Source organism: Triturus cristatus, chromosome 3_2, assembly GCF_964204655.1.
Source record: "Triturus cristatus chromosome 3_2, aTriCri1.1, whole genome shotgun sequence".
NCBI classification, from domain to species: domain Eukaryota; kingdom Metazoa; phylum Chordata; class Amphibia; order Caudata; family Salamandridae; genus Triturus; species Triturus cristatus.
The window spans coordinates 218,173,505-218,191,017 of record NC_140584.1 but is presented as its reverse complement, the minus strand read 5'-3'; the positions used below and the strand labels follow the sequence as shown (position 1 = coordinate 218,191,017).

Here is a 17,513-nt window from a genome sequence, read left to right as displayed (position 1 = left end):
GGCCCAGGATACCTCAACAACCGCCTCAACTTCTACGCACCCAAACGCCAGCTTCGATCGACCGGCCACGCCCTTGCCGCCGTCCCCCGCATCCAAAGAGCCACCACAGGGGGACGGTCCTTCTCCTACCTCGCCGCCAAAACATGGAACTCCCTCCCGACCCACCTCCGCCTGACCCAGGACCACCTCGCCTTCAGGAAGCAGCTCAAGACCTGGCTGTTCGAGCAGTAGCGGACCTCCCTCCCCCAGCGCCTTGAGACCCTCTGGGTGAGTAGTGCGCTATACAAATGCTTGATTGATTGATTGACTTAAGACAGACTTAAGACAGTCTTAAGACAGACTTAAGACAGTCTTAAGACAGACTTAAGACAAACTTAAGACAGACTTAAGACAAACTTAAGACAAAATCCCAACTTAAGTCTGTCTTAAGTCTGTCTTAAGTCTCTCTTAAGTTTGTCTTAAGTCTGTCTTAAGACTGTCTTAAGTCTGTCTTAAGTTTGTCTTAAGACAAACTTAAGACAAAATCCTAACTTCTGTGAATACCAAAAGTAGTAAGTTTAGGATTTTGTCTTAAGTTAGTTCTATGAATCGGACCCAAAGTGAGCAAGGGACTCACGTCTGAGCATACCCTGCCAACTTATGGCGAACAAAGCAAAAACCAAAGAAAATGATGGACGGAGTGTTGAACATTGCAAGCACTCACCCCCAGTCAAATGATTTGGGTTTAATCCATCACCGTTCTTTAGCCCGCTCTGCCACCCCAGTTCAGACATGGCCATATGCAAATCAGTCTGACCCTGTGCCTCATGGGAACAGTCCAGCCCGAACTGCCAAGCCATGTCTTCCCTGGACCGGAAACAAGCTTCCTAGGACCGGTTTCTGGCATTTCAGCCGTCTTCAGCCAGGCTTGCTTGAATCCAGTGGCAAAGTGAGCTAAGGACTCACGTCTGAGCATACCCTGCCAACTTATTTCGAACAAAGCAAAAACCAAAGGAAATGATGGACGGAGTGTTGAACATTGCAAGCACTCACACTCAGTCAACTGATTTGGGTTTAATCCATCACTAATCAGGGAGAGTTTAAAACTTGAATTGGTCTCAGATATGGGATCTTAATGTACAACAAATCACTGTATGGCACTGAGCAAACATATGTCCTGATCTTCACTTCTGATCACCAATGTGAGAAATTGGGTTATTGGTTGACTGGGGTGTAAGCCCTGGTTGAGCAGGAACCACAATCCTTGTCAGGATAAGGCACAAGCATCCCTCAAAGTAGCCTGTGCTCAACCTCCTATAGTTTGGCACAAAGCAGTCAGGCTTAACTTAGCCGTGCCGCGGATGCCTTATTCTGGTTGCGCCCTGCTTTGGCCCTGGACCAGTGCTCTTACCGTTTTCACTACCGGAATCCTTTGTTCGTCCCCCTGCCGCCGCCACACTAAGACCTGACAGCGGCCGCAGTGCGCAGGTGGGACCACAGTTCCCAGGAGCCCTTGCAGCGCTAATTGGCCAACGTCATCAGAAGTGCGCACAGAGACGCATAAAATCACTCCCAGCCCCGGCAGAGCGGGCTTCTTCTGTTAGCCGTGGATGCCTTATTCTGGTTGCGCCCTGCTTTGGCCCTGGACTAGTGCTCTTACCGTTTTCACCACCGGAATCCTTTGTTCGCCGCAGTAAGACCTGACAGCGGCCGCAGTGCGCAGGTGGGACCACAGTTCCCAGGAACCCTTGCAGCGCTAATTGACCAACGTCATCAGAAGTGCGCACAGAGACGCATAAAATCACTCCCTGCCCCGGCAGAGCGGGCTTCTCCTGTCAGCCGTGCCGTGGATGCCTTATTCTGGTTGCGCCCTGCTTTGGCCCTGGACTAGTGCTCTTACCGTTTTCACCACCGGAATCCTTTGTTCGCCCCCCTGCCGCCGCCGCACTAAGACCTGACAGCGGCCGCAGTGCGCAGGTGGGACCACAGTTCCCAGGAACCCTTGCAGCGCTAATTGGCCAACGTCATCACAAGTGCGCACAGAGACGCATAAAATCACTCCCAGCCCCGGCAGAGCGGGCTTCTTCTGTCAGCCGTGCCGTGGATGCCTTATTCTGGTTGCGCCCTGCTTTGGCCCTGGACTAGTGCTCTTACCGTTTTCACCACCGAAATCCTTTGTTCGTCCCCCTGCCGCCGCCGCACTAAGGCCTGACAGCGGCCGCAGTGCGCAGGTGGGACCACAGTTCCCAGGAACCCTTGCAGCGCTAATTGGCCAACGTCATCAGAAGTGCGCACAGAGACGCATAAAATCACTCCCAGCCCCCGCGACGCGGGACCGCGCGCGGGCGCAGCCGGGCTAAGCCCGGGCAAAGGGCGGGCCCTCTGCGGCCCTCAGAGGCAGGAAGAAGCAGAGCAGAGCCATATCCCTTGGCATTGGTCCTGAGGTACTGTATAATGGCATTCTTACTAATTCCTACTTGCCCAATGTCAGTAAGAAGTTTGGTGTAAAGAAATCACACTATTATCGTGGACACTGGTTGTGCGCATTATCAGGAGACCGAAAGACCGAAAGTGACAGTCCTGCTGCTATTTGCTAACACGTGAACTGCGATCATCAACCCGTGCCTACCACCCGCACATCTTGTATGGGCGGGGTTTACTCTGGATTGGTTGACTTTGGGAGTGGTTCTGCTTCTAATTGATTGTGCGTAGGCCAGCGAAGTCATTTTTGTCTGTAATGCACTGACTTTTGTTATTACCACATCAATTAGCTGTCTTATTCGGTTCCGTACATTATTAAGTCATTATGACCAACCGCGTAAGCCACACTAGGAAACCAGTGGTGGGGGGTCAGTTAGGGGGACCTTAGACCATTTTATCACTAGGGCTGCCTCCGTTCTGGAGCAGGAGATAGCTATTACTGAACGGCGTTTATCTATGGAGCCTCTTTTTCAAAAACGCTCGTCGTTAGGACACATTGTGAATGCCCCTTCACCCCCTACGACTTCCATATCTATCTCCACTACAGCCCCCGTTACTGATATGATTCCCACCTCCCAGACCTCTGGTGTCACAGACATATCATTAACGCCGAACGATATCACCGGGCATATTTCTGACACCTTATACATAACTGACAATTCAATAACGGAACAGACTCCGATCAAAACTGCAAAGAAAGTTAAAAAAAAACATGCCCCCAGTAATACTTCTCTCAATCATTCCCCAACTTCACCTGATCGACCTAGACTTCGGCTGAATGCCGACGCATTACAATCAAAGGGCCCCTTAACACGAGGGAAAGGTAAAACCAAAACGAGTACCGGGAAGGGGACACATAAAAAAGGCCAGTCTTGCAAAGGGGGAAAGTCCTCACCAACTCCAGCCACCAGTGATATAGGCATACAAACAGAGGAAATCAACCCATCCCCTCAAGACCAATTATTTACTCTTGGCGAGACAATTAAGTTATCAGTGGAAAGTAGTGTAAAGACACTACAGTTAGCTGTTAGTCAGGACATCGAAACTAAACTTGGGGAAATGATCTCCTTACTTTCTTCGGTATTTGAAGATAAATTTGTCCAACTGACTAAAACGGTAGTCGATGCCATAACCAAACAAAACTCGACTAATACATCGCTGGTAACCAGTCACCCCAATCCACAACCAAACCGGAACCCACTACCTTCAATTAACCACCCCAACAATCCCAGTGTAACCACCCCTACTTTCCATTCGACAACTGGACTGATGAAGACCCATGTAACAAAGGGAACTTCAAGACCAAACACTGAACCTGATCCATCTCCGAGTTCTAACGTAGCTCTAAGCCAAAACAATAGGGCAGACCGTACTACTATCCCTAACAACGATCATTTACACTTACCACCAGCTGCCCGGCCATACGTTTTGGTCCTGACAAACGTCCCTTTTCTACAAAAAGAATCCACTGAATCATGGGCCTCGTTAAGGAACAAGGTCACCCACTGGCTCACTAAAAACACCTACTTCCACCCAAGACACACAAATCAGATCTTGATGGTGAGGAGAGTGGGCTGGATCGGTGACTCTACCAAAAAAAGCCCTGGAGACTGCATAGTCGTAAATTTCAGATCACCAGGCTTAGTCCGCTCCTTACTTAGAATCAATAGGACAATAATACATGAAATCAACCATATCAATATGGTGTCACTTGACTATTTCTATCACAGCGAGCAAATAAATGCTCACAACGGGAATGGGTGCATCCTCACCCAAAACCGATTTGAACAGCTCAATACATTAGAAGAGGTAGACTGACAGTTAACATCAATGAGCAATCCTGAAATTCCGACTACCATCCCCTTTCTTTCTCTACCAACTGTCCAATCCGAGCCACACCTAAGGAAACAACAGTTTTTCCCCTCCTCAACTCATTCAACATTCACAAATCAACAAGGGATCATACCCAACGCTGAACAGATCAACAGTCCCGAAATTATTTCCCCCCTGACAGTTACACCTCACAGGGAGGGTGACACCAGTACCAATATGGATCCTATTGCACATAATCAAAACATTCGCAGAACAAACCCTAAACGCAAGAAAACAAACTCACCCTTAAAAATAACTTTTTGGAATATATCAGGCCTTCGCTCAAAGACCCAAAACGAAGAATGGATAAAATTCATTAAAGAATCTGAAATTATCGCTCTTCAGGAGACTTGGTCAATAACCCCTTTACATATAAATGGCTACAAGACTTTTTTCAGCTCAGAACTCCCCTCTACATCTGGTAGAGCAAAGGGTGGATTAACAATATATGTCACAAACTTAGTACCAACCTTGGAGGCCCATACCCTTAAAGCCGAACCACAATACCAGATTATACGCATCACTATAAGTAGAATGCCACCTATCTTAATTGTTAATTTCTATAACAATCTCCCGGAAGATAGATTCGCAGGGGTCATAAAAGAAATCCGTGTCTCCTTACAAAAACAATTAACCTCTACTAAAGGCAGGGAACCAATAATAATCTGGGGGGGAGACTTTAACTCAGCACTATGCAAGAACGCCCCAAACGGTAACTGTGGCTACCTGGACCACACACAAAACAATATTACCCATTTCTCACATTCTCAAAACGGGTCTGTCTTGAATGAGAACATGATCCATTTACAACTGGCCTTTGCAAATGAATTCACCACTCCTATAACTCCTTTTGCCCCAACTTTCAACGGCAGAGGCCTATCCTCTTGCATCGACTTCATCTTAGTAGGGAACATCCTCCCCAACTTGATTACTGACGTCCATACCCATGATAGTGCATTCAGTGATCACTTTCCACTGACAGTCACAATCCAAACCACTGCCCCAAAAAGAAACCCAAAAACACTACTCCGTGCAGAATCCATCTCTATGCCTCGTCCAAATGGTTATGCACTGAAATGGTCAAAAATCAACCCCACCGCCATCCTTGAAACTATAATTAACGCAGCCCGCCCTGCTTTTGAAGCCTGTTTAACGGAGACAACCAACCCCGAAGAGATTGTGGCTAACTACGACCTAATAACATTACAGGTCAAGAATGCCCTGACAGTCCAACCACGGGCACAGAAAACACCTCAGGATAAACCCAAGTTCAGGTGGTTTAACTCAGTATGCTCCAGAGCCCACAAAACCCTCAAGATTGCCCTTAAAAAATCCCCAAGAAATATTTCCGAAATTTTAACAGCCAGACAAAATTATAATAAGGCAGTAGCTTCCAGGAAAAGAGAACTTAAAGAAGAACACTGGACCGCTTTACATAGCAGCTGCCAAAATAAAGACTCGGTAACATTCTGGGAGATTGTAAATTCTTCTTTTCTGTCAGGACTGAAAGCAAGTGGCACACTTGAGACTACCATCTCAGAACAAGAGTGGGTCACCCATTTTTCAAAAATTTTCTCAAAATCGGACGGGCTCCAAACACACAATCATTAAGCATCCACACCCCGAACCATCCCTCCAAACATGAACTTCGAGCTTGCAGAGGTTGAGCAAGCCCTGAATGCTAGCAGATCAGGAAAGACCCCGGGTCCCGACGCGGTCCCCATGGACCTATACAAATCAAACATCGACCTCTGGGCCCCCCTGCTACTAAACGTCCTAGACGCATTGGGTTATGTAGGACTACCAACCTCCTGGTCTGATTCGATCTTAGTGCCCATATTTAAAAAGGGAAACAGGAACAACCCCACGTGCTATAGACCAATTTCATTATTGGATTCTTTCGGCAAAGTAGTAGGTAGAATCCTCTTAGCACGTTTACAAAATTGGGCCGAATCAAACAATACCCTATCCGACCTTCAGTTCGGGTTTAGGGAAGGTAGAGGCACTATAGAGCAGGTCCTCAACCTTACACTCTTGAGAGGGAAGTATGTCCATGTAAAGGGTGGCAGTCTTTACATGGCATACGTTGACCTATCCGCAGCCTTTGACTGCGTAGATCACACCAAGCTCTGGACCGTAATGATGCAACTGGGCATTGACCTCAACCTGGTGAACTACATAAGGGAAATCTACTCGAATACCACTACTAGAGTAAGATATGGCATCGGGGGGCAGCTAACATCATCCTTTGCAATTGAACGGGGAGTAAGGCAAGGCTGTGTCCTGGCTCCCTTTCTTTTCAACATTTACACTAATGGACTAGAAGCAGCCTTGCTAAAAGGCAGCCAGGACCAGCCACACATTAAACAACGCCCAATCCCCGCACTCTTATATGCGGACGACGCAGTCATACTCGCCCGCACCCCCCTTGAGTTACAACGGGCCCTGATCAGATATACGGATTTTATGAAACAACTGAATCTAAACATTAACACTAAAAAAACTTTTGTGATGGCATCAGGGAAACACCTACGTAACAAGAAAAACATCTATCTACACGACACCAAAATAGAGGACACTACCACCTATCCCTACTTAGGAGTCGTGATAGATAATAAATCTACCTGGAAAAGTGCAATAGAGAGCAGAAATTTGCAGTTTTTAAAAGCAACAACGGCCCTGAAAGCGTTTGCTCGGAGGCTGGGTAAAAGAGCATCAAAGGAAATGTTAGATATTTATAACTCTTAGGGCCTCATGTAGGTAGCCAAATACCGGTCGGTAACGGCCGATTTTCGGTAATTATACCGTTACCGACCGGTATTTTGGCCATTGGTATGTAGGGGGACATATTTTGCTTTCGGAATTTACCGAATCGGTAAAATTACCGATTCGGTAATAATACCGAATCGGTAATGTTACCGAATCGGTAACTTTTCCGAATCGGTAATTTTACCGATTCGGTAAATTCCGAAAGCAAAATCGAGATGTAGGGGGAGTGTGTGTGTGTGTTTATGAGTCGGTATTTACCACCAACTTATAGTTGGTGGTAAATAATGAATGTATGTGTAAATGCATTTTTACGCGCGTAGCAGTGTGCAATGTGGCATACATACATGCCCTTAGGGCATGTATGTGTGCCACATGTGCACACATGGCCGAATCAGGGGTGCAACAGGGTGTCAATGTGACACCCTGCCACCCTTGTATGTGTTCCCCCCATTACCGAATCGGTATTTACCGATTCGGTAATGAGGCATACCTTCCCATCAATGGGAAGGTATGCCTCATTACCGAATCGGTAAATACCGATTCGGTAATTACCGACTAGTAACGATTCGGTAAAAAATACCGACTCATTACCTACATACCAGTTACCACTTCTAAAATACCGATTCGGTATCGTTCGGTATTTTAGAAGTGGTAACTGGTATGCTACCTACATGAGGCCCTAAATGCCTTAGCACAGCTATCTACGGGGCCGGGATTTGGGGAAATGCACACGTCACTTCACTTCAAAAGACAGAAAATTCCTTTTTGAAATTCCTGCTGGGAGTCCCATCGTCCACCTCAACCTTTAACATTCACAGTGAACTGGGCCTTCCATACATTATGGACGTGATACGCATGCAGCCTATTCTTCTATGGCATCGTATCTGGACGACACCAGAACTAAAACTTACCCAGGAACTCATTAATGATTGCAAGAACTTGGCGCACGGATCATCAATCACTTGGCTTGCTTACGTCAAAAAGTTTTTAATGGACCTAGAACTTGAGCATCTCTTTTTAAACCCCCAAAATAACACATTAATCCCCAGAAAAAGGCTGCGAGACATTTGGTTAACCCATTTAACTGATCTGCGCCTGGCTCTTGAATTAAATAAAAACTCTGCCCAACTGTTCTTCTCAATACAGATAACAGATCAAATTGAGCCATATCTGAATTCCAACCTGAGTAATTATGAGAAATTTTTACTCACCAGAATGCGACTGAATATATTCCATCGTCTAATTACTTTCCCTGGGCAAAACGACTGGAGTACCCAACTGATGCCGTGCCTTTGTGATGATCTTTCCCCCCAAACAACCATTCATGTGGTAATGTTTTGCAAATTTTATGTTGAGCCAAGAAAGCTATACTTGATCCCCTTCCTGAAACATTTGGGCCTAATTCAGTGCCGGCCAGCTTTTATGGCCCTCCAACTGTTAGAAACAGATTCACTGGCAAAAAATATGGCAATGTTTTTAAAATTCTGTGTACGACATAGAGCTAACCTCTAAACGGAGATCTCTGTTTAAATAACACACTGACAGACGCTCTCTGCGAACCACTTAAACATACCCTACGATGAATTGGGATTAGCCCCCCTATGCATCCTAAAACTGCCACCGGGGGGTTTGTTTTTGCTCTGTCATTCATTGCCCTAATTTTCTTAAATTATCTTACCATTTTTAAATTAATGTTACATTATCCTTTTTAATTCGCTCTTGCCATTTTGCACTTATTTCCACTTGTTGAGGCCAAACAAATCAATCCTGTAAAAATGACATGTGTACAAATTACTAATGTATTTTTTATGTGTAAACACTTTTATGGTATGTAATTTTCTTACCGAATAAAGTGTCAATTCAACTTAGAGGTAATGTGTAAAGAATTTGTGCAAAAACCTCAAACAGCAACACAGTGAAAATGCCACAGAAAAAGTATCCCACACCAGGTTAAAAGAGTAGAGCTGAATTGAATAAATAAAACAAATCCAACACAACATAAATCCAATGAAAAAAATATAAATTTTTAAAGTATAAAGTGAATATAGTGGCAAAAAGCACAAAGCGCCAATCTGGTAGCACTAAACCAGGTAAAATTCAAAAGTTCAGGCCAACCGCGATGGACCGCAGATTGGATACAGTCCCAGGTTAGTCCCATTGAAGGTTTACCTTCTCAGATTTTGTGCCAAGAGTCCTGTTTGTGTTGGAGAGGGCTGCCAGGAGCAAGGAGATTGTCGCAGGAGGCTGTTGGAAATAGGCCTGGGTGGTAAATTCCGTTCTGCTTGCGTAATTTGCGGAATTTGGGTAATTATGGCATTCCGCGAAGAACGCGAATTGTAAAAAGTTCTGCGATCCGCGACTTCGTGGAATTTTTAGCTTGTTCGCACTTTCAAAATGTATGTTCGCGAGATATTTCTCCCCGAGCACGCAAATAGCATTTGCGAACAAGAAAAAAGCATCGCGAACGGGCGGAACAAGCAATTCCGCATGTTCACGGAACTTTTGCATGCTCATGGAGATTTTTTACTATTTCGCAGAGCTTTGAGTAGCGCTACTACGCAAATTCCGCCCACCCCTAGTTGGAATGGTACCAAGAGCAGGCTGGGCATTATGGATGGGCAAGCTGGAGTTTTGCATTGGCGTTCTCCTGTGAGCGGTCAATGCTGCAGTGTGAAGAGTTGGACTGATGGTGCTTCACATTGATTTTTAGGGTGAGTGACACGGTCTCCGTGCAAACGGGTCCGTTTACGGTTACAAAGAGCTCAAAAGCTTGATTTAGGCTCACTGAGTGGATAACTTACATAATATTGATCCATAAAATATCAAAACACAAAAATATCCAGAATTTAATATCAACAAAAATATTGCCACTGTATACTTAACTATAAAAAACACAAACATCAAGAACACACATATTGTAGTTAGAAATATCAATTTTTACATATTTTGAAAACAAAAATATTGTTGCTTTTAAATAAACGTATATTGTCAAAAATATCAATTCATACAATAGCAACTACAAAATTATCAGCAAAATATTTAATCCTCTAAGACCTATACCCAAGGTTATGGGCTTGCGTAGTACAATATGGGAAGGCAGTGGCCTTCCTGCTGAGACCTCTCACCAGGTTAACAGATGTCTGTACTAGGCTATGGGTTGAAACTACCCTCTCCCCCCTGAAACCTTGCCCCTGGTTGAAAGTGTGCATGATAGGTTGTGACAAATGAGTGCCCTCTCCACTGAGACATGTGCCCAGGGTGAAAGGCATTTATAGTACGATCTGGGGAGGAAACGGCCTCTCCGCTGTGATATCTTTCTTGGATGACGGGTGTGCAAAGTAGGGTATGAAAAGGGACTGATCTCTCCATTGATGGCTAACTTCAGGGTGATGGGTAGATGTAGTAGGGTGTGGGGAAGGACTACACTCTCTGCTGTGACCTCTCTCTTGAATGAAGGGTGTGCATAGTATGTTATGGAGAGGGACTGACCTGTCCATTGATGGGTAGCTTCAGGGTGATGGGTATACGTAGTAGGGTGTGGGGAGGGACTAGAATCTCCACTAGCATCCCTTCACAGGAAGGCAAGCATCCATAGTAAAGTACGGAAAAGGACAGGCCTCTCTGCTCAGACTATTCTGCAGTGTGAGAAATATGCATTGTAGGGGTAATGATGAACTACCTCCATAGTAAGACTCCTCCCTAGGGCAACAGATGTCCATAGTACAGTGGAAAGAGATGTTATCTACCCCCCATAAATGTTTGCGATCCCCCGAGTGTCCCGCAGGATTGCAACATTTTTTTAAAAGGAGTTCCACTTTTTTTCATCACAGTGATTATGCCTTACAGACCGCCTCTCAATTACCATAGGGACAAGATGCCTTTTTCCTAACTGGGTATATGCCTTTTTCACTTCATCCACACAACATCAGCAATATTTTCTAATAAACTGTCATGGCAGCCATTTTAAAGTCAAAGTAAAAAAAAGTACTTTATTTTGGCCGAAGTCCTCGAAAGTCACATACAAATACAATATATCTAAAAAGTGCAATTCATTTCAATAAAGATGAATATACATACAAGCATCATGGCTAGAATAAAAGATAAAAATGGTTGATCACACAGGTGCCATCGCATCTCAGATAACAGCCTATCCTGGTCTGCCATGTTATTCCAAAACGTTCAAACCTAATTCTAAACGTGAACTTAACCATTTCCCTAGTGGGCTCCAACAATCTAATCCCAGAGTTCCCTCAGAGGGGTATTCCACACTTTATCATATACAGATTTGGGAGGCCCATTATGAAATCCCCTCAAATGTTTCTGTTAACAGCATAATTAAAACATGTAAAAAAAGCCATTAAAAAATGGTCACCCATTATGCACAAACTATTATGCAGGAAACATTATAAGGCAAGGTGCTTTGCACCAACTACCTGGGGTTATTAGATATTTGATTGGCCTCAAAATGGGGGGGCATATGTTAGGCATCCATACTGCACTACAGCATTCTGAACCCCAGCATTCCCCACTTTACTAGATCCGAATTGGGGCCAGGATCCTATTGCAATGTTTCATGCAATGATTATCGAGATAAAGTGCATGCTTAGTAAAAAACAGAGCCAAATTTCTAATACAGTACTGGGTTAGAAATAGTAGGCTCGAGCATATCAGACAAAGATACTCAAATAAGGCCCACCAGGATATTTGGCAGAACACTTTGATTTCATGTGTTGATTTTCACCTTCTTAGAGGCCAAACTGCTTTCAAGAATTTTGCATCAGCGATTAGGACGCAGAGGCTGGTATTCAAATTGCAGATCATCAGGGCCATTTTGTATTATCTATCTCCCAGTTGCCTAAAAAGGTGTAGGACCCAGAATTTCTTCTGTCTTTTATACTTCTTGCAAAATAAAAGACAATGGGCCTCAGTTTTGGGAGCAACACCACATGCCCTGCAATTGGCTTGCCCATGGGGGTAGCGCTTCCATTTGTCTTGGCAAGTGGCAATGTACCCAATCTAAACTGAACAAAAAATTACCTTACAAAGGGAGATTAATGTGATAGAAAAAACTTCAAAACTGGGAGCGGGTTTGAATTGCAAGAACTGCAGGGTTAATCTCCCTAAATCGGGACAGCAGTGCAATTTTCCCCATTCAAATCACCAGTGGAGCAAATTCATGAGCTTACTTGAAGACAGATTGATACTTCCCATGTCCAACCACAGTTCACTTAGCTCCAAATCTTCAAGGAATATCTTGACAAACTAGAGCCAAGGTGATTTCAACGCTGTCAGTGAGTTTAAGATATCATTCAGGCAATCCCTATACTGTTTTAGATATGGAGCAACTCAGATCCGTTTGCAGAACAGTAATGGTTTTAGTTTAATTAGGACTCTTATCAATTTTAAGTTTAGGTCTACTCTAAAAGGTATGATAGGAGTACTCACAAATCTGTTCTCGGTCACTTTCAGCTGGTCAACATTAATATGGCCCCACAGTTCTGCGCAAAATTAGGTATCTCACACTGCTTGTGCTTCAAATATTTCTCCTTCTTCTCTGTGTCAATCTTTCCTGAAGCTTTGTGCTCAAGTGCAGAGGTAGCCATTTCATTTAAAAACCTCTTACAGCCAGTCAATGAGAGGTCTCAGTCCTGTGGAACTCACAGGAACATCTCAAGATTCCTGATGGGAAAACAAGGCCTCTCGTTCAATCATATGGTTCGATTTTTGAATTTGCACTCCTGCTGGACTTTTGCGAGAGCCCAGAAAATCCAACTTTCAAGATATACACATGTTTTGTAACCTTAAATTTCTCAAAAACAACTTAGCAGATTTACAAAAAATCAGATAAAGCGCAATCTTTGAGCCAATGTCAAGCAGCCTCCAAAATTTGGTGTAATTCAGTTCAGCAGTTTTTGTGTTAGTGCTTGCTAAGGAAGTCTATGGAAAATGCATGAGGATTTTGCATTTTGAGGCCACCTTTTTTTCTCTGCCCCTGCTTGATGGATCACCATGAAACTTTCCACACAAAAACTGGATCAAGATGTTTTAGAAAGTTTTGTGCAAATTCTTCAAATGGCACTAAAGTTATTAACAAAATGCAAAAGGCATTTCCCATGGAAATGCTTTCCTAACTATAACTTCCCAGTGGCAGCAATATATAATGAATAGACAGAATAACTTACCCTGAAATTATGTTTGGCAACTCCTTTGAAATAAATTCCTGCATGCACTCATGTGCAGTTGATTTGTCATGGAACACTTGGTATGATTCAGCATAACAGACTTCATCTGATAATAAGCTTCGCAGTGAACTTGCCATGGTGGTTGCCATCTGACAAATTAATGAAAAGTTCAACTTTATGAGAGTTGCCTCGTTCTTTTCTTCTCACCTTGCCTGGTAATTCTCTTCTCTGAAATGAAGATTAAAATACCTTTTAGAACACAGCTTGTATATTTTGTTCAAGCCACTTATATTTTTAGAGTTTCTCACATTTTATTCTCTCTGTTTCATAAGGCAAATATTTAGCTACCTGATGCAAGAAAAATAATGCTATGGCATGTTCCTTATTGGTGTGATATTTGTAAACAAGGGCTACTTGATTTCTTGTTTCCTTTATATAGGAAACCACAAAGGCTCAAGTAAACATTTGATGTAGTAATGTTTGTTGGTGTGACATGAATTCAGTGTTAAATTCAATTGTGCTCTCGTAGAGTAATGGTGCTGCTACATACCAGTAATATTTATTGCCCTGAGTCCTAGTCTTTTTCATCACAGTCCTAACCTCATGGGGTGGCCTTTACCCCCAAGGCAGACACTGTTTAATGGACCCGTACCCACATTCTTTCTCCTCCTTTCCATGGCTGACCTTCAAATACCAAGCAAAATAGGAGAATTTAAGGGCTTAAAGTAATACAGTTCAAGCAAGTAATAGGGTCATTACTCCATTGTCCATCTTCTTCATACTAGTTCTAAATATTTGAGGATATAATGTAGGTCTTATTTTTTGCAGGCACTAAGAATATAAACACATTCAATAATGTTTTGCACACTTTTATTTTGCAACTTAATTCTTGGCATTTTATCCTACCTCTGAGAGAAGATGGGGATAGGAGAAGGCAAAAACGAGGCACTACTGCCATTAGCATGACAGCTAAGAACCACAGTCAATAAGGATCAAAAGCAGCTTTCAATATCACTGTGACTTTTTGCACTAAGGGCTTGTTTTTCATATCCCCCTGAAAAACTACATACCTGTGAGCTACCTGATTGTCTGTCCGTGCAATCACAGATTTCCTACCACTTTAAGAGAAAAACACATTAGAGATTTTAGAATCATTAAAAACTCATTCCAATTTGATGATTGCAGATTTTCTGATTGAGACCAACTGCCATGCAATTCTAATCTGCCCAATGTTGCCCCCCATCCCTAATAACTTGCATCTTTATTCAATATGATACTTTGGGAAAGTCTACAGAACTGCTTTTGGTAGACTTTTTTGATCCAGCCACCACTGTAGCTATTGAGATTCCTTTCAGAACTATATTTTCATAGCTTTTTGTTTCCGGAGATCAATAAGCCACAATTTGAGGTAGTAGATGTTTTAGCTGATGACAATCACAGGGCACCATCAAGGTATCACAGATTGTAAAATCACCATCTTGAACAGAGTATAGAGGACCTAACTGTATATTGTCTGTACTTATAGAATGGATGCACCCTCCCATCCACGTTTGGTGCCAGAAATAGGATAGAATAAGTTCCAAAATGTCTCTGAGAATGAGGGACAGGAATTATTGCATATGTGTGTAGTAGGTATTTTATATCTTAAAGAAGAGAGTTCTTCTTGATTTCTGCTTGGAGAGAGCAGTGGTTCAGGGCAAGTTCCTTGCATTTTATAAGATAGCCATCTTGGATAATGGACAATAGCCTTTTAGTTTGTATCGTTTCTTTCCATTTTCTTAAGAAAGCATTTATACTTCCTCCCACCTTAGGGCAGTGATAGTCATGCTGTTGAGGGCTGTTTCTGGGTGGGATGGAGAGTGGAGATACAATGTTTTAGCATGTGCAATATCCCAGCCCTGCCTCGAAAGGGGAGACATCCACCAGGATTTCTTAGCTTCAGCATCTCTAGACAAAAGGATTGTTTCGAACATGTGGCTGAACAAGTTTGAATAATCATCCTCCTTAGCTGATTTTTTAAAACATTCATTGGATTTAGGTCCAAAAACATTTGGCCCAAAGTAAATGATATGCTAGAGCTCTTCATCAATATCTAGATTCCAAAGTTTCATCAAAAGAATTCCTCCACTTGCTATAATGCACCAACAGATGGAGCAAAGGATCAGAATGATTATAGGTGACAAGAAGTAGGTCAACCATTCCATGTGGCCCAAAATGGAGGTAGGCTTTCAGACTGTTGAATAAAGACTGGAAATTATTAAAAAACAATTGGGCAGCACATGCCACATATATTCCAGTCCTCATTGCAAAATTAGGTGCTTTACAGGAAATATTTTGCGATCTCTCCAACTTGTTTCCTGCAGAGTCTGTGAAAACAGTTTTGCTTGAAGCCATAGAGGATTAACAGGCTAAACTTTATAGAACTGAGGTTCAATTTGTCCATATCTTTCAATTCCTGCAACACAAAGGTTTTGGATGACATTATGAAATGGAAGTTCATCTATCGTATTGTGAAGTAACTTGAAATTGTAAGACTGCCTTTACTTGTATAAGGAGTAATTGTGCTCCTTGTATATATTTCCCTCTTTGCACAGGGTGCTGGTTGTCATATGTTTCAGGGGAAAATAATGACCTCGTTGTCACAGGTTATTCAGGTCTGCTGACACAGCACTGGAAATCATGACCTGAAAAGCAGCTGTAGATGTAGATATAATGTCCCACTTCTCATACTTCTCAGGGTCACTGGGGACATTGTGACATTCCTCTACCTACGTTTCACCAACCAGTCGATTGCGAGCTAACAGTAGCTCTCAGAGTAGCTCAGAACCTTGAGTTCATTTTTAAATAAGCACAGCATACATTTTCCTTTTAAAGTTAAGTGCAGGCTGTGTTATTTTACATTATTATCATCAGTCTGCAGATAGCAGGACCTGATAATGAGCAGTGCTCAGTCACATTCAGGACCGAGGCTGGAGCACAGAAGTGAAGAACTGAAGTACTGAGGGAGTTAACTCTTAAATAAAAGTCCTTGTCAACTCAATATTGGAATGTGAGATCAACAGTATGTTTCTGAATGCTTTTAAATGAGAGAAAATCTAAATTAAAAGTTACGTTAATGAATAAGTTAACTCTTCATTTGAATTTTCTTCCATTTCAAAGTGTTTGTTTGAAATGGAAGAAATTTAAAGTGGAGAAAAATATTTCTATGAACTACTAACTCTAAATATTTTCTACACTTTCAATTAAGCCAAATACACCTTAATGTTTTATGAAGCATATTTATTCACTTTAAATTCCTCCCATCGAACAAATGGCTGTTTTTCTGTTATAAATATGGCACCATGTCAATAGGTCACTGCAAGCAAGATGCCAGCTGTTTGTAAATGTGACACTTGGAAATGGGGAATCTTTAAATAATCAGTATTATGCAATCCATGTAAACATAAAGTTAGCTCTTCAGTTTAATGTTCTTCCATTTCAAAGTGTCACCTTTATACAAAGCAGGCATCTTGCTGCCAGTAACTGGTAGACCCTGCATATTTATAACTGAAAAATACAGCCATTATTTTAAGCAGGAGACATTTAAATTTCCAAAAAATGATCTATATTATGAACAGTTTTGCTGAACATTTTTCTGCACTATAAATGTCTCCCATTTAAAAAATGCTTGAATGTTTGTTTTATACATGTAACGGTGACAAATATGGCAAAAGGTATGTCCTGTCTCATAAGTACATACAACACAGGCTCTCAGTCACCCTCAACATACATGTATCCTAATTATACGCACACATGTTCATACATCCCCAAGGACTCCGCTCGCGCTGACACACATTGAAGCCCTGTCACAGTGACCGTAGGCAAAGTATTTTGTTCAAACCATAGTATCTAGCTTATTGGACATTAGGCTTAAGGTCAATGAAGCTGGACGAGGGGGTGTCTGGTAACAATAATCAAGTTGCTTAGCCTTCAGTAGCTCACAATAATTGTCAGTGTTCAGAAGTAGCTCTTACTAAAGAAAAGGTTGGTGACCCCTACCCTACACACATCTTCTCTTCCATGGTGTTAACACCAGGCTACCAACCTCGCTGCTGCAGTTGTTACTCTTTTCATATGTTACCTACCTGGTTCACATCTTGTGAATCAAGAATCAGTGCTAAAATCAACACAGTGCACTCAACCCTCCTGCATGCACACTCCTATTCAAGTGCCAGAAGAAACAAGGAATAC

At 42.7% G+C, this 17,513-nt stretch overlaps 1 protein-coding gene across 3 annotated transcripts in view; it reads right to left on the bottom strand.

Annotated features, from left to right (window-relative positions):
* The window catches only part of LOC146857046 (histamine N-methyltransferase-like), a 383,299-nt gene that overhangs the window by 223,641 nt on the left and 142,145 nt on the right, over window positions 1-17,513 (bottom strand). For all 3 annotated transcript variants that reach the window (XM_085647543.1, XM_085647544.1, XM_085647542.1), the window contains one exon: window positions 13,284-13,511. In XM_085647543.1, coding sequence (XP_085503669.1) covers window positions 13,284-13,432 — 149 coding nt within the window. In that variant the 5' untranslated portion in view covers window positions 13,433-13,511. The remainder of the gene's footprint in view (window positions 1-13,283; window positions 13,512-17,513) is intronic.